The sequence below is a fragment of the Fusarium proliferatum genome (assembly GCF_900067095.1).
Source record: "Fusarium proliferatum ET1 genome assembly, contig: FPRO_scaffold011, whole genome shotgun sequence".
Classification (NCBI taxonomy): Eukaryota; Fungi; Ascomycota; class Sordariomycetes; order Hypocreales; family Nectriaceae; genus Fusarium; species Fusarium proliferatum.
Genome location: NW_022194800.1, coordinates 347,915 through 369,277, shown reverse-complemented (window position 1 = coordinate 369,277; position 21,363 = coordinate 347,915). Strand labels below are relative to the sequence as shown.

The 21,363-nt window shown below is 48.0% G+C and overlaps 8 protein-coding genes across 8 annotated transcripts; 4 read left to right on the top strand and 4 right to left on the bottom strand.

Annotated features, from left to right (window-relative positions):
* Positions 1-1,180: 1,180 nt before the first annotated feature.
* On the top strand, positions 1,181-2,443 carry FPRO_08302 (related to Putative dioxygenase C576.01c; the record flags this gene model as incomplete). Its single annotated transcript, XM_031221955.1, has 2 exons — positions 1,181-1,280; positions 1,410-2,443. The coding sequence occupies 2 exons, from the start codon at positions 1,181-1,183 to the stop codon at positions 2,441-2,443; spliced, it is 1,134 nt and encodes a 377-aa protein (XP_031087462.1).
* Positions 2,444-3,539: 1,096 nt separating this feature from the next.
* Positions 3,540-4,352, bottom strand: FPRO_08301 (uncharacterized protein; the record flags this gene model as incomplete). Its single annotated transcript, XM_031221954.1, has 2 exons — positions 3,540-3,931; positions 3,983-4,352. 2 exons carry the CDS (start codon positions 4,350-4,352, stop codon positions 3,540-3,542), a joined length of 762 nt encoding a protein of 253 aa, XP_031087461.1.
* A 1,304-nt stretch (positions 4,353-5,656) lies between these two features.
* On the bottom strand, positions 5,657-6,457 carry FPRO_08300 (uncharacterized protein; the record flags this gene model as incomplete). Its single annotated transcript, XM_031221953.1, has 3 exons — positions 5,657-6,084; positions 6,136-6,278; positions 6,333-6,457. The coding sequence occupies 3 exons, from the start codon at positions 6,455-6,457 to the stop codon at positions 5,657-5,659; spliced, it is 696 nt and encodes a 231-aa protein (XP_031087460.1).
* Positions 6,458-7,278: 821 nt separating this feature from the next.
* FPRO_08299 (uncharacterized protein) lies at positions 7,279-8,816 on the top strand (the record flags this gene model as incomplete). The annotated part of the gene is made up of 2 exons (XM_031221952.1): positions 7,279-7,998; positions 8,097-8,816. The coding sequence occupies 2 exons, from the start codon at positions 7,279-7,281 to the stop codon at positions 8,814-8,816; spliced, it is 1,440 nt and encodes a 479-aa protein (XP_031087459.1).
* A 192-nt stretch (positions 8,817-9,008) lies between these two features.
* On the bottom strand, positions 9,009-10,154 carry FPRO_08298 (uncharacterized protein; the record flags this gene model as incomplete). The annotated part of the gene is made up of 1 exon (XM_031221951.1): positions 9,009-10,154. One exon carries the CDS (start codon positions 10,152-10,154, stop codon positions 9,009-9,011), a length of 1,146 nt encoding a protein of 381 aa, XP_031087458.1.
* A 467-nt stretch (positions 10,155-10,621) lies between these two features.
* Positions 10,622-12,856, top strand: FPRO_08297 (uncharacterized protein; the record flags this gene model as incomplete). Its single annotated transcript, XM_031221950.1, has 1 exon — positions 10,622-12,856. The coding sequence occupies one exon, from the start codon at positions 10,622-10,624 to the stop codon at positions 12,854-12,856; it is 2,235 nt and encodes a 744-aa protein (XP_031087457.1).
* Positions 12,857-17,130: 4,274 nt separating this feature from the next.
* FPRO_08296 (uncharacterized protein) lies at positions 17,131-18,447 on the top strand (the record flags this gene model as incomplete). Its single annotated transcript, XM_031221949.1, has 1 exon — positions 17,131-18,447. One exon carries the CDS (start codon positions 17,131-17,133, stop codon positions 18,445-18,447), a length of 1,317 nt encoding a protein of 438 aa, XP_031087456.1.
* An 806-nt stretch (positions 18,448-19,253) lies between these two features.
* FPRO_08295 (uncharacterized protein) lies at positions 19,254-20,373 on the bottom strand (the record flags this gene model as incomplete). Its single annotated transcript, XM_031221947.1, has 2 exons — positions 19,254-20,072; positions 20,134-20,373. 2 exons carry the CDS (start codon positions 20,371-20,373, stop codon positions 19,254-19,256), a joined length of 1,059 nt encoding a protein of 352 aa, XP_031087455.1.
* Between the last annotated feature and the right edge of the window lie 990 nt (positions 20,374-21,363).

The window sequence follows — 21,363 nt, the reverse complement described above, 5'->3', positions numbered from 1 at the left end:
CCTGGACTCTCTGCATGCCCTCCACATGCCCCTGTCTCTTCCTCTTTCATCGTGCTCACTTACCATCTCACCTTTATGCCTCATACACAAACCATACTCTCTCTCGAGGATGAAATTAAGTGCCAGTCTACTAATCGGTTTATGGTCAGTGTTATCTTCGAAAGGGTACACGTGGACTGTATGGTGAGGTCGATCAAGAGCCATTTCCCATATCATGAGTCGCAGTTCTGGTGGTAGCTTGGGAAAGCTGGTGAAGGCATTAAGCTGTCTGCGTTCTGGTACTGAAGAAGACATGATGTAGGACCTTGGAGTTATTTCTCGATGATGGTGGCCCTTTAGAATCCAAAAAGATCACGATTCGTATATGGTTATCTTATACTAATCTCTAGGCTATTGAATTACTTACGCACATATACCACTTCCAGCCAGTCACTGAGAGATCACGACCTTCATCATGCAGCTAACCTACTTAATTTGCCTCTGTTCAAAGGATTAGTGATTGAACCTGAATCCAGTACCACAAAGAAAACAGGGCAGGACAGTATGTTCAGTTGCTCAACAGGTATGTTATTCTTTCATGCTCCAGAGTTCTCATGCATCAAGTGCTTTAAAATTACGAACAATAAAGAAGTAATCTTAAATATACATCTTCTTTCAATGCATACCTTGCAGAAACAAGAACACCTTCATAATATCCATGATCACGGCGATTACCATCTGAGTGACTGGTGAAATTCAACTTCATGAGCTTGATCATATCATCAAATGTGCGGCCAACGAGATACGTTTGTTCTACTTGCATGCTTGTGCGAAAGCGCTTTCTTTCTGGCGGGCGACCTTGTTCTATCTCCTTGAGATATCAACGGAATTTACAGAATCTCAATTGTTTGCCACATCATTCTAAGATTGGAGAAGCACAAAAGAAGTCATATGATAAGCAAAATCGGTGATAAGATTACTATCGACTGTGTAACTTGCTACGGAGTACGGAGAGATAACGAAAGCGGATTTATCCTCGGAGCAGATAAGAGAGATAGGCGACCGCCGCGACCCGCTCTAACGATGGACCTCAGATAGCGATATAAAAGACAAACAGATCCCCTTGACTTCGCTGGAACAGATTCAATACCAGGATTTTTCAAAGACTTGCTACAAGAATTCTTCAAACAAGATCATCGCAATGGCCTCTCAAATAACAGTCACTCCCATCTCAACACCCGCTGGGTCAAACATTGACTTTGGCGCCATCGTCTCAAACGTTGACGTTGAAAACATCAGTGGTAAGATATCAAAAGCATATTCGTGAATAATTGAAACAACGCATAGTGGGAGAATACCCGTGAAATCGGTAACCTCCTCTGGTAAGACACATCTCTCATCAACAACGAGCCCAGGCTGACTGTTTACAGATGCCGACTTTGACGTAATCCGTGAAGCACTCTTCACCCACCAAGTTCTCGTCTTCAAGAACCAGAACCATCTTTCCCCCAAGGCCCAGTATGATATTACCCAGCGCTTCGATCCTGAAGCTGCGGGCTCTTATGGCCATGGAAAGACCATTGACGCAAAGCGCTCTATCCTCCACCCTGATCTCAAGACCATCCCTCATCAACCCCAAGTCCAGGTCATTGGAAATGGCTTTGTTGAGGAGTACGAAGGACTGAAGAACATTCAGCTCCGACATCCTCACCATCGCACATTCCATGCCACCACTATCCCAGATGAGAAGGATCTGGACTTTACCAGGTTCTACAGATGGCACATCGACGCCGCTCTGTACGGCCTCGCTCCCCCAGTGGTGACATCACTCCTCGCCGTCCGTGTTCCAGGAGGTCGCAAACAGACCCTCGTCTACGACGACGGAACCAATGAGGAGCTGACTGTCCCGCTTGGTACTACAGCGTTTGTGTCGGGTTGCGCCATGTACGACCGACTTTCGCCTGAGGATAAGGAGTTTGTGCGTACTACGAAGGTTGAATACGCTCCGCATCCATATGTTTGGATGAGTGGTGCAAAGTCTCGCTCCGATGGTCTGGGCTTGGTCTCTGAAGGCAAAGAGATTCCTGTCGAGGATCTTCCGCCTGTTGAGGAGGGAAAGATCCAGATCTTGCCTATGTGCTGGCGTAACCCTGTCACAGGCCGTTTAGCACTCCAGGTCCATCCCTCTGCCGTTCGAAAGCTGCACCTCGCGGACGGAACTGTGATCGATGATCTTACTGCCGTTCGGGAGCGAGTCCACGAACTTCAGCGTCCTGGTATTGCTCCTGAAAAGGTCTATCCTCATGATTGGGAGCAAGGAGATCTTGTTCTCTTTCATAACCGAGGAGTGATCCATTCAGTGGTTGGTGCTTTTGCGGAAGACGAGGTTAGATTGTTCCGACAGTGTAACATTGCTGGTAGCAAGCTGCCTGAAGGGCCAGTGCCTGTTGCAGTTGGTGTTTAAACGATGCATGGTAACTTGATGAGATAAGAAGGAAAATGCTTGGTAAGGTAGTTTTATAATTTTAATAATAAACTTTTCTCTTACATTAAATCTTTTATAAAATTAAAAGTAGAATTCAATAATATTATATATACTTATTTATATATAATTAAATACTTTTATTATTTGAAAAAGGTTTATTAAATATTAAATATTAAATAACTATTACTTTATAGTTATTTAATTTATTTATTTATTTTTTAAAAAAAAAGAAAAAACTTGATTATATTTTTTAAAAGAGATATATTTATATTAAAATAAGAAAATAACCTCTTTAGGCACTTAAGATAGCTTTAAGAAGAGATACATATAGTAAGAAAAGACACAGCAAAAAGAGGCACAGCAACAAGAGGCACAGCAAGAAGACCGGAGGTCAAGCTACTATAGGCAGGGGCATTTGCCTTGCCAAGGATGACACCTTGTCAGGATTGAGGTCTCGTTAGGTATATTTATAGCCTAAAGCTTACCCTTCTGGACTGCAGTTACCTACCTTCCATAGTTAGAATTCTCGAAGGGCAACATGTTGTCCATATACAGTGAAGACTTTACCAAAGGTGAGTACTGTTGACATTGAAGCCTTTCACACCTCTGACCTCGTGGCAGTCTTTTTCTACACTTCCTTGGTACATCTAAGCCTCCTGATGACTCTGCCGCATTTTAGTGGCCGTTTTCTTCCTAACTACGACGGTTCGCAGTCCATTGAGAAGTTGGCTTCAGCTAAGTGTAACTTAGCTGTCTTGTCATTTCTCTCCTTCTTGAACGGGGCACTTCTCGTCGTTTGGGGTACCCTTGAAAGTACTCCTGCGCCTTTTAAGATCCAGGTCTTCGTTCTGGGATTGGTTATGTTACTGGCGTGGCTCGTCATACAGTGTACTTTTCTCGAGCCGTCACCAGATAGGCCGAAGACCCTCTGAGCCAAACATGGCTTTCCTCTGTGGTCAGGGCGCTTGTGGAAAAGGTTCAATGGGTTGCATAGTCGAGTAATAGGCTCATCGGTACTTTAAACTAGTAAAACAAGATTATAGAGGAGAGATAATCCTTCCCGCCGTCCAACATATCAAGACTGACCCATCCACTGTTTGATCTCGGATATTGCATCCCTAAACAACAGGTCTGCATAGAATTCATGAAACTTGAACAATATCCGTGGCCTGAGAGGCTTGTTTTGCATAGGGTTGCAAGCCATGGACTCATAGTGAATCTGCACTTTCTCTCCACTCATCTCTTGCTTCGTCCTCACAACCACGAATCTGTGGACTCCAGCAAACACGTCACTGTCACTTCCAAATCCAAAGTCGATGTGGCTCTCAGTGCGGTTTGGCGCAACTTTGGCACCAATCTCAGTTTCAAGAACTTGAAAGACTCCGTATAGGATGGTGTTGACTGGAGGTAATGAAACTTCAGGAAGTTCTGTGCAAGACCACAGCTTTCTTGGAGCTGGTCCTGATTCTGCTGGATTTGTTAACTACACAATCACACTGAGGCAAAGGATAGACTTACTTGAAAAGTTGACAAGTGTCATACCAAGAGTTGAAAGTGCAACTCGTTCCGGTCTAATCACAGAGCCTCCAAAATATCCTTTGACGAACTTTGCCAATAGAACTTCATCAGATACATCACGATGTTGAGGCGGTATGTCGAGCGTGATGTATCTAGAGTCAGAGTCGAATATGTGCTGTTTCGCATTGACAACCTCGCTAACAGATCTTGACTTCTGGAACTTCTCTGGCACGGTCTTGAACCGAGTTATCAAGCTCCGATCAACTTTGGATACGCGTTTCTGGATCGAGTAGCCATAGACACCGCCAGCAGTGACTACAGCAATTAGTGACGTTGCCAGTATCTTCCGAGTTAGGCCTTGTAGTGCCATCGTAGTAAAGACGTAATGATGATCAGCAATGACTTAATCGCATGATCGAGATATTTGCCTCTATTTAACACTGATAACGAATTGACTCATCGCATCAAATGCGAAAACTCGTGATTGATGCATGGGCCAGCTGACCTAGCGTGGCATGTCCTTTAGCTGGCCTGAGTCCGGTTCTACCCGTCTTGCTCAAGCTCAGCGTCAGCTTTGGGGATAGTTTCGGAGGCGAATCGGGGCAGAGTTGAGCCGACTCTGAAGAAAGCGGCGCGACATAAATGCATGATATGATATGACGGGAGGTTCATTGTTCCGCTCATCGTTTTGTCGCGAAAGTGCATGGTTTCTTGGCTTCAATTGAGAATAGATGTTATTGGTGGTTACATCGTGCACGAAAGTTCACCAGGGTTGACTTAGAGTTCACTGACCAATAATGATCTGTAAAAATGTCATTGAACGGATATAAAACATTATTAGAAGAGTTATTGTTTAGCATAACGTAGCGGAAGAGGGGAGCGACGCCTTGCCCGGGTCTTGAATGACGTTGGTCTAGGCTCAAATTAACCCCCAGATCGTTTGCAACGCTGTCATTGCAAAATAAAAGGCTCAAGTTAATAAAATTGTTCACTTGTTCTAGCTTGCTCCCCCTGTTATCAAGCCACAGCAGAGCACTTGCAGAATCAATGTCCAGACATTGTATGAAGCGGTATTCAACTCTTGTCTTGCCTTTTTATCCTGCTGGGCTGTCTTTGGCAGATCTCTCTTGTCTTTCTTTGCCATTGCTGAATCTAAAAGCCATTTTGATGTCAGGTCGTTCCAATGAAACATCTTAGTCTTGGGACACATACGGGTCTATAGAGTGCCACAGGCATGTAAATAGAGTGGGTGTTCGAGCTAATATCGAGGTCTGGGTCCACTGGAATTATTAGGAGATAGGATTCTGTTAAACCAAGATTTCTGGTGGATTTAACTGTTTTCCCAAGCGAAGGAATGTGACTGGGTTGGTGCTCGCACCGGGTTTACCATTGGTGGTGGCATGACTGGGCGCACCCAATCCCTCAAAGCAAGGAACGCCCGTTCAGATTACATTATCATGACGTTGCCAGATCTGATAAGATCGGTGCTCACCTGACATGATCAGATCACAGGCCAATCAGGGACTCGGATCATGATTGCAGAAGAGCTCCAGGAGAAATCTATACCCAACTAATCTAACTACCTTGAACTCTATATCTCGCAATTGAAACATAGTAAAAGAAAGAAATACTCAATCAGAGGTTCAAAGCTTAACCGCAGTTAAGGCCCCATCCTCAAGCCTGACGCTTCTGCTTACCGCACTTGGCGAGACACTCATCAACCTTGATGCCCATATCCATGGGAATAGAAGCCCTGATCTTCTCAATATCCTCACCATCAACGGCCTCTCCCAAAAGACGAATGACAGCGTCATTCTTGATAGAGAACAGCCCAGGCGCAACAGCAGCAAAGCCAATATCCTCGGAGGGGAATGCAGCGATGGCACTGGCGGGCTCGCAGTCGGGGTTTACCTGGTAGTGCTTGGTTCCCTGGTAGAAGATGGTAGCTTGACCAGCGCCGATTTCATTGCGGATAACGCGAGGCTTTCCCTCGGCGTCGAGGACGCCGGATTCGGGAACGGCTTCGGTGTAGACGCGGCCGGACATGACGGCAAAGAGCTCGGAAGCTCGGGGGTGAGTGTGAAGCATGATCATAGAGCAGCCTGAATACAATTAGCATGTAATTTTCAAAAACGAGAAGGGTGAATATATACCTGGGATTTGAGCGGAAGCCAGACTGAGGCCAGAGCCTGTAAGAGCAGGGAAAGTCTGGCTGTTGGCTATAGCACTGGGAGTGCTGTTAAAGTTGAAGAGAAAGTCTTTGTCCTCGGGAAGAAGACTATAGCGATCAACGAAGCTGATATGAATGTTAGGAGACCTGTAGTTCGAGAGTTCAAAATTCATGACATACGTGTCGGCGAGTCGCAGCTTGGTAGTCAAACTGACCTCGGACGTCTTGCCCTGGGGAGCTGCAGCCGCGAAGGACGAGCAGCCCAAGAGAGCAGCAGTAGCGTATATCACGGCGTTAGAGAACATTTTGATGATGTTGCGATTGGGGATTGTTCAACGAGTGCGAAGATGCGAAGGTTGTTGAGTTATTGGGAGTAGGTTGTGTGAGGATGTTGAGCGATTGTTGCTTGATCGGATCAACTTCAACAAGAACATCAACTAGTTTATATACTCAAAATATTCAAGCATTCACATATAGACAAATTGTTTTTACACTGACCACCAGCCTCGTCATGGCGTATCAGGGTCCCCCGTAGCCGGACACTACCAGCCCTATCCGCTTATACGCAGCTAACTTGAAGATCATTAGCTAACTCAATCTTGTTAAATTAAGGTTGATCTTGGCGTAAGCGCCAAACTTCCGAAAGACTACTTTTCCGATCATAGATATTGCCGCGGTGGATTTGGTTGGCGTACGTCGTGGGTATGGCTGGCGTATTCCGGCGTATTCGAGCGTACCGGCTAAGAAGCGACGCAACGGCGGATACGTAGGTGACTGGAAGATTGAGGCGCATGACACTGCAGATTATACTCATAATATTCGCAACCAACTATTACAAATCTTGAGGTGCGATGTGACCTACCGGCGGGCTCAACAGCCTTACTCTTGATCGTATTCTCCTAACTGTTTGGCTACATCCCGATACCACCATCATCAATTCCAAATTCGTGGCTCAGCGGCCTTTTTGGATATCGCATTGGAGATATAAAATTCTCAATGTGTGGTGGTATCGTAATAAGTTGTTTGTGAAGTCGACAGATCACGACATAGCGATCTTCTATATAACCTAGATCATCCCCTCACTAACGACGACGAGGCAATCTAGCATATCAGACATCTTAACACAATGTTCACAATCGGCCTTAAGAGCGCTGTTGCTCTTCTCATTTTGTCTACCTCCTCCGCTGTAGCACAGAATCCCTTCCCAGACACTACCACCTGTGACAAGACATGCCAGGCCCTGACCCTCAACGTATCCTCCTGGATCTCAGAGCAACAGTCTGACCCAACATTCTCCTTCTATAAGACCCCTTCAAACTTCTCTAGCAAGCTATCTCCTGGTGCTGTACTCAAGACAGAGGATGTCACTAACCTGGATAACTACGTCGTCCCCAGCGGTCTGACCATGTCGCGAATCATTTACACCACTGAGGATCTTGATGGAAAGGTCATTCCCACTTCAGCTTATGTCCTCTGGCCTTATACTGCATTCCAAACTGGTTCAGGCTCTGCTAAGAAAGGCCTTCCAATGGTTGCTTGGGCACATGGCACAACTGGTACCTTCAAGCCCTGTGCACCTAGTAGCTACAGAGCTTTGCAGTACCATTTCCAAGTTCCTTTTGCTCTGGCACTTCAGGGGATTGCAGTTGTTGCGCCCGACTATACTGGTCTTGGTGTATCTGAGCTGCCTAATGGAGACACCATTCCTCATTCTTGGGTCACAGCACCGGCTCACGCGAATGATCTTGCTTTTGCTGTAACAGCAGCTAGATCAGCGTTCCCGGATCTTCTTAGCTCTGACGGTTCTTTTGTCGCTATGGGTCACTCTCAAGGCGGAGGAGCATCTGTAAGTTAATGTCCCTCTACATAACGTATTCTTTGTGCTCGATTGCTATGGGCATGGTCTACTACCATCAAAGTACTAACGCTGACTATTTTTTCCAGTGGGCTTTCGCAGAAAGACAAGCTAAGAAGCCTCTTGATGGATACAAAGGCACAGTCTCCATAGCGCCAGTGACTAGGATCCTCGATGACTATGCCTACTGGACCGAGAACTCGATCGCATCACCAGGCCTGCTTGCGCAATCCGCGGTCATCGACTCAATCTCTAAGATCTACCCCAAGTACAACTACACAGGTTTCACTACTACAGGCTACGATCGCTGGCACAACGTGATTGCCAAGATCAAGGGATGCTTCCCCGTGTTAGCCTTGGTGACAATGGATCTCACTCCAACCGATATCGCGAAGTCGGGCTGGTATAAAGATCCGACTGCTAAGAAGTGGGCTGATCGAGTCGCTGTGGGACGGAAGAGTTTTGCTGGTCCATTGCTCGTTATCAACGGCGCAGATGACCATGTCGTTCGTCCCGGGGGTATTGACGCTGCTGTCAAGGACACTTGCGATTTGGTGAAGAAGTCTGGCAGTAAGGAAGCTTTGGAACATGCCACTTTCTCTGGTATGGATCACTTTTCTGCCATTCAGGCTAGCCAGATGAAGTGGATGGACTGGATCAAGAGTAGACTTTCCGGAAAACCCCTCGAGAAGGGTTGCTCTGAGGAACTTGTTGAAGGACTGAGGACCAATGACACTGTTCATACACTGGGCCCGAACTTCTTCTTGTCACACTTTGACACAGCAGAGAGTTGGAAATACAGTCTGTAACGGAATGCAGTGGATGGATATCATGTTTCAATAGTTCTGAGACTACTGCTTTCGTTAGCTAGACTTGGATAAGTGCTGTACTGAATACGAGGAACGGGGCCACGGCGCGAAACAGATTGACAGAATGGAATATTACTATGAATGGGGTTAGAACAGATGGGATACAGTACAAAGATAGCGGATCAGAGAATACTACATGGCCGCATGCCTCAGATGCTTCCCTCCCACGTAACCCTCAGCTGTATCAACAAACAATTTCCTCCCCTTGACATACGATACCATGAATGAGAACAGCTTCCAGTTCCCAATCTGACCCGTCGCATACTTCTTACCCAGTGACACGAATATCATCTTCTTAGTCGCAGGCTGATACGGCTTGATATCCCCCTTCCCCGTCAAAGTCGCATCTAGGGCTGTTGCCAAGTGAATGATCTGATTGTCCGTGATGGTCAATTGCTTGGGGTCGATGTTGCCTACGTCGCCAATGCCCCAGATATTCTTTGTCCCCATGACTCTCATCTTTTCATCCAGCTTGATGCTTCCTCCAGAGTCTAAGAATGATGGTGGCACGAATGAGGTGTTGAGTTTGATGCCGTGTAGTGGTAGATAGAGATCTGTTGTGAGGGTGCTTCCATTGGACAAGTGCACTTCTGTCCCTTGGCCTCTTTCACTCTTCTTTGCTTCGGTGACGCGCGCATTGTAGATTAGTTTGACCCCAAGGGTCTCGAGATCTCTTGAGATTGATGCGCGAACTGAATCAATGGCTCCTTCCAATGGTTGTTCACCACTAATAACGAGGGTGATGTTCTTGGAAGAGCCGTATCTTGCGGCCAATTCACCAGCAACTTCAGTTCCAGTAGCACCACCGCCCGCGATTACTATTGACTTTGAGCCTCCGACTTGGGTTTGCAATTGCTTCCATGCTGAGATGGTCTCTTGATACGTTCCAACAGGCTTTAGTGGAAGATCACTAGCCAGTCGAGACCCTGTGGCAATGACCAGCTCATCATACCTAATCTCGCGCCTGGTATTCTCATTAGAGATTGCATGAACAGTATTCGATGCTGCATCGACTCCATCTGCTTTCCCAAGGAGGAACTCAAAGTTCTCAGAGGAGTATTGATCGAAGCCCGGCTTGACTGGTAAAAAGAGCTGCTCATCTGGGATGGCGTCCGGTATTATCCCACGAGTCGCAGCGACATTCCAGAAGAAGTGACTGTTGGGAGAGACAAGAATGACTTTGAGATCAGGAACCTTGGGGAGGGTGTGTTTGAGAAGCTTGTGGGCGAGTGGAAGACCTGCCCAACCTGCACCGAGAATGACTACTGTTTTTGTCATGATGGCTGGTGATGTTGTTTAAATTATATGGAAGCGAAGGATTTTAGTCGATTATGTTTACTATGTAGTACTGTAATGTCATTTATACAAACATACGGGTGCTCGGTGTCGGTGATGGACGTACGTTGGTGTTGAGGATGTTTATCTAGAGGTACATCTGGCCAACTACAAACTACTCGTAGATCTATGTATATTTGTTAGTGTTCTCCGCCCTCACACTCGGTGGTGTGAATGCTCCGGTGACAGGGATCACGACCGAACGCCGTGTCCGAGAACGATGACGATCCCCCGATCCTTCGGCTCCCCTCATCAACAGCTTCAGTAAAGCAAAGTGTACGCAATCGATTCTATCAATTGAACCTTAATTACCTCGAATTCATTGTTTCCGTCTCCTGTTATCCAAGTATCTACCCGTTGCCCGTCACCACCCTATACCTCTGTGTCTCTATCGGAGCTTATAACCCCCGATGGACCGATCCATATCAACATCCCATCATGAGGTCACAACCAACCTCAAGATCTGGAGCTGTGTAACCTGTCGTCGTCGCAAGATCCGCTGCGACAGAAAAGACCCATGCAATAACTGTATGAAAACTAACATCGACTGTCATTTCCCCGTGACAGGTCGTATCCCAAGACGAACTCGCGATGCCAAGACTCCAGCTCAGAAACAATCTGAATTGCTCAGTCGCCTTCGTCGTCTCGAGTCAGTCGTTACTGAACTCGCGGCGCAGGTTGAGGATGAAAATGGGGCAAAGACTATGGGTCAGATAACAGTGGATAAGGAGCCTACAGAGTCTTCTTGGGCTACGTCATCTGGCAGTCTGGATCATCAGACTTCGGAGTTTGATGAGGACTTTGGGAGGCTTGTTATTGACAAGAACGGTACTCTTCACGTTGGAAACCGCTTTTGGACGGTATTTTGCAGCGAGGTTGGTACTCGACACCCTAGCGATGATCTAAACACTAACAAGTGGCAGGTCGACAACATACTCCAAGCTGTACACGACGTTGCAGATACCTCGGAAACCCCAAGTCACTCAATCATGACAGAGCCTACCACTAATGGGGCTCCGGCTCCTCTAAGCCATCTTGGCTTTGTCTTTGGCAGCGCAGAGTTCGCCAAAGCGTTAGATGGGCTCAACCCCATGCCCTCTCAGATGCTCTTCATATGGCAGACATACATCGAGAATGTTGACCCTTTCATCAAGGTCCTTCATACTCCAACAATTGAAAATTTTGTCAAACAATTAAAGGGCAGCTTTAGCTCTTGGGGTCCCAATGTAGAAGCCCTGTTGTTTGCGATATGCTTAGCGGCCATTGCGTCTATGGACGAAGAGACAGTCTCGTTGAACTTCAACACATCTAGAGAACAACTGCTACAGCGGTATCAATTCGGTACTGAACAGGCACTTGCTCGTGCCAACTTTCTGACTACAAAAGACATCACTGTCCTTCAAGCCCTGGTCATATACTTATCGCTGCTACCAAACATTGGGGCTCAAGATAAGGTATGGTCATTGACAGGTTTGCTCCTCAGGCTAGCAAAGTCAGTAGGACTTCATCGCGAGGGAGAGCCACATCAGTACAATCAGCTCGAGAGGGAGATCCGACGTCGGCTCTGGTGGCACATCTGCTTCATCGATTCTAGTAGTCGAAGGGCTGACGCTCAAGACCTGTCAATCACCCCAGCATCATTCAGCACAGGTCTCCCTACAAACTCAAACGATGTCGACCTAGACAGCTGGACGACTCAGATTCCAAATCCTAATCAAGAGTCAACAGGCGTGACACTCTGTCTCATCCGCTGCGAGCTGTGGTATCTCACACAAGCCATCCGCGCCGATACAACCGACTCTCTTGAGACCCGTCTCGGCCTCTTCAACGCCCTGAGACAAAAGGTCGAGAAGACTTACTTCCAGCATCTACGGCCCAACCAACCATGGGACTCCTTCATCAGGACGATGACAACTCTGTTCTTTGCCAAAGTTGAACTAGTTATTCGACGACGATCCAAGACTCTCCCTGCAGCAGATGAGCTATTGAACCCCTCTATCACAGTGATCAAAGCGGTCCAGTCTCTCAAATCAGAGCCTGCGTGGACAAAATGGCGCTGGCAGTTACAAGGACAAGTGCCTTGGCATGCAATGGGTGTCTATCTTCGTCAAGCATCTCGACTCCCTTGGACACGGGAACTAGAAGAAGCATGGGGCACGACTACAGCTTTGAAAGAAGGATTCACAGAAGAAATGGAGACTGGATCACTGTGGAGGTCTCTCATGCAGCTATTCTCGGAAGCTGAACAGCATCGTGAAAAGGAGCTCAAGCGTGAAGGAGCAAATGCCCAGCATACCCGAGAGAAGGGAGACCGCGTGAATTCTAATGTCCAGCAGATGCTCAACAATGCTGAAAACCTGTCAAACGAGATCCCTGTTAACCATCCTCTAATTGATACTTCGACGTTTAACTCGTCTCTACATATATCTCCGCCAGCAGACAATGGGGCTCTCTCCGTGGAACGTCTGTCAACGAGTCTAGGTACAGCGACTGATGATCTTCCTTCGTGGGTTGAAGCAGGAGGCGATATGAACTTTGCCCAAGACCAAAATTTCGGAAACTCATCCTCTGATGGAACCGCCGATGGGGTGGATTGGGATGCCTTGATGGATCTAGACGAAACATGGAATTGGGACTTCCTGTAGACCACAGTAGATTCCTTGAGCGGACAATGGTGAGCAAACTTTCTCATTCGGACTTGAGACACTGAGTATACGAGAATAATGATTGCCTGTTTGTTCTTTGCATTCCTTACATACGCTCGTGAAGACGAGCTCACTCAACTTGCCGAGTTCCGGCCGATCCTTGCGATGCATTACGATGTTCGATAAGAGGTCACAATAGTTACGTTTCGCAAAGATTTGAGACTGTTAATGATAGACTGGTTTATCGAAAGCAAATAATTCCGTGATATCGACCCTTAAAGTCCCTAGTTGGTTGCTTTTACGAGCTGTACAATGAACCGTCGCTGGTGACATTCCGCAATTCACATACCCATCTCCCACCACACGCACTATTGAATGGGAGGGTCTGTCTCTATTCGGAATAGAAAGATTTGTTTTTTTAAACATGCGGAAAACCGGCACTCGACTGTGGACTCTTCAAGATTCTATGTAGGACAGCCTGCAGCTCTATATCCCTTGGCTTGACGACCAGTGGCATCTGTCAGACACCATTATCAACATTCAAACGTACAAAGAGGATGCGACGTTGAATACAAAGTAATTAAGAAAATATCTAGTGCATGATCTACTGCCAGGAACAAAGCGTTCCTGGATCCTTTAGTTAGAACTCAACAGCCTTAACTCCATCAAAGTTGCAACGTCGATATTCACATATCCAGGAACGATCCTCCACGCCCCAACACCGGCACATTCGTCTATTACGTTTCGCAAGGTCCCAAGCTATTCAGGGTCTCGAACAAATAGTGCAAGTGTAGTGCAAAAGTTACACTCCTATTCACAGCGTTGCTAATACCCCAGCTTCGTATTACGGCAACCGGAACGTCTAGCTCTGCAAGGGTTCGACCTTCTGGACCTCGAGTATCGTGACGGGTTAGGGGGTCCCCGGCTAACGGCAACGACCTCATTGTTTGTCAAGGGAGCGCAGCCGATCGTATAGACAATTGCATCGAGTCAAACGAGGACCAGTAGCTGAGTTACCAGCTGCTGAGCCTCATCAGGGCGACGACCCGCTGTCACAGGGCCGAGAACACGGTCAGTGATGTGTAGAATATCTAGAATGGGGTCTATACGAAGGCATCCCTTGGCACCATGTGGTTTTGACGTTTTGACGCTTGACACAATATCCGCCTATACGGATCAGTCTGCCGCCTTATTCCCAGGGTATGGCAATGAAGTCTACATCATTCCATAAGCGGAGTTTCAGAATAGTAGCACCCAACTTCGTAATGATGGAATACGGCCCATATTTCGGCAGCCGGCAGTGACGGTGGGATAGTCTCAATAGTTTACGACTGAACGGGAGTTAGCAGTGGGACTAGTGGGCAAAGTGTCGTATAGCAAGTCATGATGTGATTCCAAGACTCGGCCGAAAGTTAATACGAGGAATTGAAGGGTCGGTTTGTCTCGGCGGTTATAATTATCCTGTCAAGCAGTCAAGTCTCGTCTCGTCTTGGAATGTCTTGTCATGATCAATAATGACGAATCTGAGACTCATTACCACGCGTACGGGCTACATATCCGTACAATCGGTTCAGCGTTTGCCGTCCCTTGGAATGATTCAGAGCGCCTCTGCCGGTTTCCCAGAGAACAAAGCAAACGATGATGCGGGTGTTCGGTGGTTGAATAAGATCTGTCAAGATATTCCCATGGAAACGTTTGATCGAAAAGTCAGATTCTTTCGCTCCCGCCGTTGGTGGTCACACCAGATCTACTCATCCTCCAATAGAAAGACCAAGATATTTCTAGCTGCTGCAAACAGTGGCGATTCGAGATAAATAAAGACACGAACCAACTGATAGAGGGTCAGGCGTGGATGTTACTGGACAGGCTAGACAGGCTATATGCAAGCCACGCGAAGTTGCCAGGGCAGAATGCCACCCGAGTTTAAAAGGCCCTATGCGCGCAAATGCAATACAACAGAGTGCCATTATCAAGACGGCATAACTGCATATGCATATATCGCTGTACACCGTTCCGGACATAGCGCGATCGGGCACTTGCACGTCCCCCCGTGCCAAGTCGCAGATGCCAAGAGGCCATTGCAGATTAGGTGCTCAGTCGACAAGTTTCACGATAACGGCTGCCAATTTGAGACCCTGCTAGCATCTCTGAACAATCGCAACAATCACACCGAGATTTCAACTCTGATCGTCCTCGATGGGAATTTCCAACGCTAATATCCAAGCGCAACGCGCGACCGGACGATTAAGGCTATCGGACTGGACTGAATCACCCTTGAACCAACTGCAGGGAAAAGGGGGCGACGGGTAAATTGGGGGCGGACCGTTGTTTAATGAAAAGAGGCACGGAAACGAATTAGTGGAACTTGTTCAGTGGACGGAACAGCAAGTTTCATGGTTAGAGGATATTCAGTGCGCGTCTCAGCTTTGAAGAGCCGGGCTCTGTGTCACTTTTGGTGCCGAGACAAGACAGAGGCAAGACAAGACAAGGGCAGTAAAGCTGATCGCCGAAGCTCAAACATAGGCAGTCCAGTCATACCGCAATTACTCGATTTCAAGGGAAGCCTTGATTTGTCTCTCTGGATCGCATCAAGTCATCCTTGCAGGATATGACCATGCTGAGTATGTCTCCTGAATATCACGGGAAGGAATGGAGTTGAAGTGGCGTGGAAGGATTGGGATTGTCATCTTTTGCGAAACGTCCTAGATCTGCAGGATTCCAGATTACTATGTACTCCGCAGTAAGCAATTGGATAAGATGAAGGAAATGGCGCTTCTCGAGCCGTTATTTGGTTCGGTACGGCTTTGGGTAGTCTTGAGTAGTGTCCTTTTTCTTTCCGACGCTTGTTGAGGGATTTGAGTATTGATCGTCGATTCTTGAGCCCTGGCTTGGATGCTTCGAGAAAGAACCGCAGCCTGGGCTACGCAATCCAATGCAACCTTATTCTGACGAACAATTTCAGAACTCCGTCACAATTGCGCATACCATAGAATGGCTCTGCTGGAAGTTATATACATACGGCTTTGGGTAGTGAGGCTTTATTGAGTTTTGGTGATGATAATTGAACTCAATTGAAGTATCGATTCACATGGCGTCCAATACGAGTTTTTACTGGCCTAGCGAGGTCTCTAATCTCGAAGATCCAATGTGGCTTTGCCGATGCTGAAGCCACGTTCTATTTGGGGGTTCTGTTTCAAGCCTCCGACGCGATGTGTGTCACTGTGGGGAGATTGAATTGAAGAGCAATTGAGGCGATGCAAAAAATGAGGCAATTGCGAGGAATAGTTTGCATTACATTCCGAGTAAGCGTCTGTGTTGAGCATGTTCGCCTGGCATTTGTCTCTTCCTGACTTCCATGTCTTGCTAACACTGTAGGGAGTCTTCTCTGCAACAGGGAAACCCTTGGGGGTTGAAGCAAAAGTTTGAAGCAGGCTAATACCAAGCTTTTTCTCTGTGGTAGGTCGCGGGCGCCTCCTACGCCTGCCGAGCCCCTGATGCGTTTGGACGGTGTCCCCCGTAGAAACGCCCCCCTGAGCATCTCATCAATTGGATGGTAGCCAAGAGATCCTTCAGCGTTATAAAGGCGAAAAAGCCCAGCTTTTTAAATCGCCGGGGGCTTCTATCGTTCGCTTTTGGGCTCAATTAGGATCTTTTTTTTTAAAAAGGGGCGGGAAGCGTCGAGATAACCGCCCGAGAGTAAGCACAAAGCGGATAAGGATGGATTGAGGCGTAAATTCAGTTACAATCATTTCCTTTTCTTACACTGTTCTGACGAAGACGAGAGTTTTTGGTAACCAGGCCCCGCTTGCGCGTCACGTTAAAGCCCCTATCTCTCCAAGTCCAAGTCCAGGTCCAAGCAAGCCCGCCCGCCCGTCCCAACCAACCAACCAACCAACCTCCACTAGGTACAGTAAGACTAAACTTAACTTATCTTTTGAGGTCGCCTTCCTTTCTTCTGCCTTAAGGCTTATTCCCCCCCAGAAACCCCCCTCTTGTCCAACCTTTTCCTTGCTTGTCCCTCGTCGTCCCCTCGTAGCGAAAAAATCTCTTGGCTCATTCAAGACTTTTTACCTGCATCGCCGGACTCGTTCTTTTTTTCCCGCCGGTCGAGGGTTGTGATGATTTGATATTTCTCTCCTTCAACATCCATCCACTCGTTGCAATTTTACATCGGATCCGACCGTCACTGAGACTGAGACTGAGACTGGGACTGGGACTGTACAGGTACAGACAAAGGCTCAGATCGCATCGTTTCGCATCGCAAATCTCACATAATGGCTGTCGCTCTTCCAAGGCGATTTTACTCGCTGCTCTGGGTCGCTGTCCTACTTGCGCTCGTTGTCTTCTTCATCTTCCTCCGCGAAGACACCTGGTCTTCAATTCCTCGACCTCCCAGCGGCTGGAAGATTCCCTTCACCACAGACGATGGCGTTCTTTCATCATGGATGGGCGGTAGCAAGAAGAAGGGTAAGGACCCAAAGGAGCCTCTGCGCATCATGCTCGTAGAGTCCTCGGGCACACACGACGAGGTCGCCGCTGCTCTCATGCACGCTTTCGGAAACCAGGAGGGCTCTTCGCTCGACGTCTACTTCGCCAACCAGCGCTTCAACATGCAGGGCATCATGGCCAACTTCACCCTCGCTGCCAACGTCACCATCAACAAGTGGGACAAGTTCGCCAACGATGTCACCGAGAACCCCCCACATATCCTCGTCTCTACCACATGCGAGTTCGATCTCGACCGTGGCACCGATCCTATCGTCAACCTCCTCAAGACCGCAAACACCCATCTCTTCTGCACAATCCACCACGCTGATCGCTGGGCCCAGGGCAAGTATGTCCAGGCCGTCCGCAGCTGGGCAGAGCACGAGCGTGTCGACTTCGTTGGTCTGAGTCAGCACACCATTGACTTCTTCCTCAACGACACTATTCCCAAGTGGCACACGGCTGCTAACCTCACCACTCGCGTCATTCCCCCGGTGTTCCCCGTCCACATTTCCGACCCTGATCTCCAGCCTGGCATTTCTCTGTCTCTTCAGGGCGATTACTCTGACGGCCGACGTGACTACAACGGTGTCTTCAACCATCTCGGCAGCGTCATCCGAAAAGCCAGCGAGGAGTCCGAGGGCCACTCACCTCAGAATGTCAGCCTTCACCTTGTCGGACACGGCACTCACCCCGAGGTTCCCGATCACGTCAAGGACCACGTCTTCTTCGACGAGGGTCTTTCTTACCCCGATTTCTACACATTAATGTCCAAGTCTTTCGCCGTTCTTCCTGCGTTTGCCTCTGAGACATACTTCGACCGCAAGGCTTCTTCAACCATTCCCGCAGCTTTGATCGCAGGAGCCCCCATCGTTGCGACAGAGGAGCTACTCAAGGCTTACTCTTACCTGCCCCGGGAGGCTACCTGGGTTGCCCGACCTGGTGAGGGCGAGATGGACGTTATTGAGCGAGTGATTGATGACCGAGACGGTTTCATTAAGCGAAGGCAGGCCGTGAGGGATTTTACCAAGTCCCTGTTGGAACAGAACCAGGCCAACACCAAGGCCTGGATCAACGAGGCCTTCGAAAAGTATAACCGCAACTAAAGACAATTAGATATGATTTATTGGGATTTTTGCACTTTTTTTATTTGTACAATTACGCGGCACCATTTCACATGATCGGGAATCAGGATGAGCGGCTCTATGTTTCCAGAGTTTTTTGAACCATGCATGAACATTCTTAATATACGGTTTCTCAGTACATTGGCAATACTATCACGAATTACCACTTACACCAAGGTTTCCTCCAACATTCCAGTGATGTCAGTTCTCAACATGTCTCCATTTAATTTCCAGCGGGTGGCTGGCGGGAGTCTCATAGCGAGCCGCAATTCTCCGGCTCCCTTGCGTGAAGCCATGTAATCGAATCCGGCATTTGGAACATGAGAAAAGAAAAATAGTGAATCATTGATTCCCGAAAAGCGGTTGGTAGAGCGCCACCAATAGAAAACGTGAGATATTTCCAAGGAATAGGTAAGCTTAAAAGGCTGTCCCGTCTTGGCTCTGCAAGATCAGATGAACAATGTCTTTCTTCGGTTTCTCTTACGTGTACACTTTTCACTGCGGAGCTCAGAAAGATTTGATTTAAACGTGTATTTTGATCTTGAAGCTTCTCTCCCTCGTTGCGCACTGCTGAGGGAGAAGAAATAAGGGCTAAACTGGATACCCCAGATTACATAGTAAATCGTCTCTATGTCTAAGGTATATAGAATCTGAAAAAAGTATGCCGAAAACCTGATCATCCAAACACCCGTCGTCATGATGAAGCCCGCCATACCCAAGAATAATAAAAGAAAAAGGAAATGGTATATGTTATTTCATCTCATGACCAGCAAGAGGAAGTCAAGATCTTATTGCTTCAGATCCTTGGCTTCCTTGCTGTCCACCATTTCAGCTCGGCCCTCCTCTTCGCGAGGCAGAAGCTGGTAGCTGCCAGCGGCCTTCTTGGCCTGCTGGTATCGGTCTCGGGCCCAGCCGTATAGGGCACTTCCGGCAAGAATAAGAGCCATGCTGCCGGCGCGGTCGGCAGTCAAAACCTCGCCGAGCAGAACAACGGCGAGAGAGCTCTGGGCGACACCTCGAGCGGCAGTAACGATCATGTGTGTGGTCGGGCTAGTGACCTCGATTTGCATAAAGGTAGCGATGGTGAGGAGGAAGGCCGAGACGCCGGTCAAACAGGCGGAGCTGAGGAACTGGCGGGCGACATCCATGGACTCGACGGTAAAAAGGCTGCTCATAGTGTTCATCTCTCCAGAAAGAGGGAAGAGAGGAATATAGAAAAGGATGGCCATACAGTTGGACATCCAGACCATCTGCCACATACCCTCCTGGCTCTTACCGAGGAATCGCTTGACGACAACGGACTCGACGGCAGTGGTGAAACTAGATCCGACACCGAGGAGAACACCCTTGCCGGAGGTGAGCATCTGGCTGTAGTCGGCCATCATTCCAGTTCCGAAACCAGCCATGACCATGGCGCAGCCGACGAGAGAGATAGGAGGGTAGTAAGGACGAGGTCGGAGAACCAGCAGAGACAGGAAGAGAGTAAATGGTAGTAGGAGACCACGGGCGATCTGGTAGACGGAGGCGTTGACCGAGGCGAGGCAGTATGTCTTGGCCAAGATTCCAATGAGACGCGCGACCGTGAGGGGTAGAAGAGCAATCCAAGCCTGAGGTCATATGTTAATGGACTGTCTTTAACCAAAGAGACATTTGAGTTGTGTCACTTACATTGAGTGGTCTGTACAGCTTGACCCATCCTGTGGCAACTCCGATGACTGTGAGTAGTACTACTTGTATCGTTGTCTGGAGAGCAAGCAATGTGACGGGGGCCTCAACACCATTGAGGGCCGACTTGGATAGAATGGTGCTCCAGATAGCACATGATGAATGGAAGAGCACCACCAGGGCGACTCTCATCCGTGAAGGCGGGGGACGGTTCTCGACCTGAGGTTGTTCGGCGGCGGCCATTGTGACAGAAAAGATATTAAGGTTTATGTCGACTTATATGTGTAGAACCAACAACAACCAAAATAGTGTGAATGTAATGCAATGTAAGGTAAGGCAAGGCAAGATAAGGTAATGAAATGAAAATGGATATGAAAGAGTAGGAAGAATACGAGAGAAGAGAGTAGAGTAGAGTAGTAATAGAAGAAAACAACAACCAAGTCAGTCAACGTGATGTGGGTAAACGAATGTCTGAAGCGAGTTTCTGAGTGAACAAGCTTCCAAGGGTCTTCTCTCTCTCAACCCGGACTAGGAACCAAAAAAAAACACGAAGATGTATGAAAAAGTCAAGACTCTCTGAGGGGGGAGAGGCTGGCAAATACGGGCTGTCCGGAGGTTTTGTTGATTGATTGATCAAGTCTATTTCCGCACTAGGACCCAAATACGCAGGCACAGAGAAGCCCCCAAGACTAAAAGACTAGGGTGTCGTCAGTGAGAAGTAGTGTGTGTATCTAGTGCCACAGGCGGAATAGGGGGTTTCCGTTTGCCTGCTTGCGTTGCTTAAATGGATCGAACGCGTTATCCCAGTGGGGAGCAGGGTAAATCTGGCGCCACACCTTGGCCTTGGTTTTAAACTTGGACACTGGATATTTGCTTTAGCCTCACTAACGAATGAGAGGACTCGAGAACCATCGCTATACCCCATCTCGACTATGTTCCTTGACCTTCCGGGTCAAGGGCCTTGTTCCCTGGAAGCTCTACCGAAGTACCGCCATCGAGGGGGTTTATTGTGCTGGAGCCCCATGCCATGCCATGCCAGGGGACGGGGGAGGTTCGTTGATGAGATTTGACATTGACCTTAGCTTGGCCTTAACCTAACCTAACCTAACTAACAGGACGCGGGGCGTTGGCGAAGAATCGGCGGCTGTGACAAGGCATAGAGTGGCACTGCATCTGCATCTGCTGCTGCAATGATGGGAAGTGGGAGGAATTACTTGGTGGGAACTGTGCAGG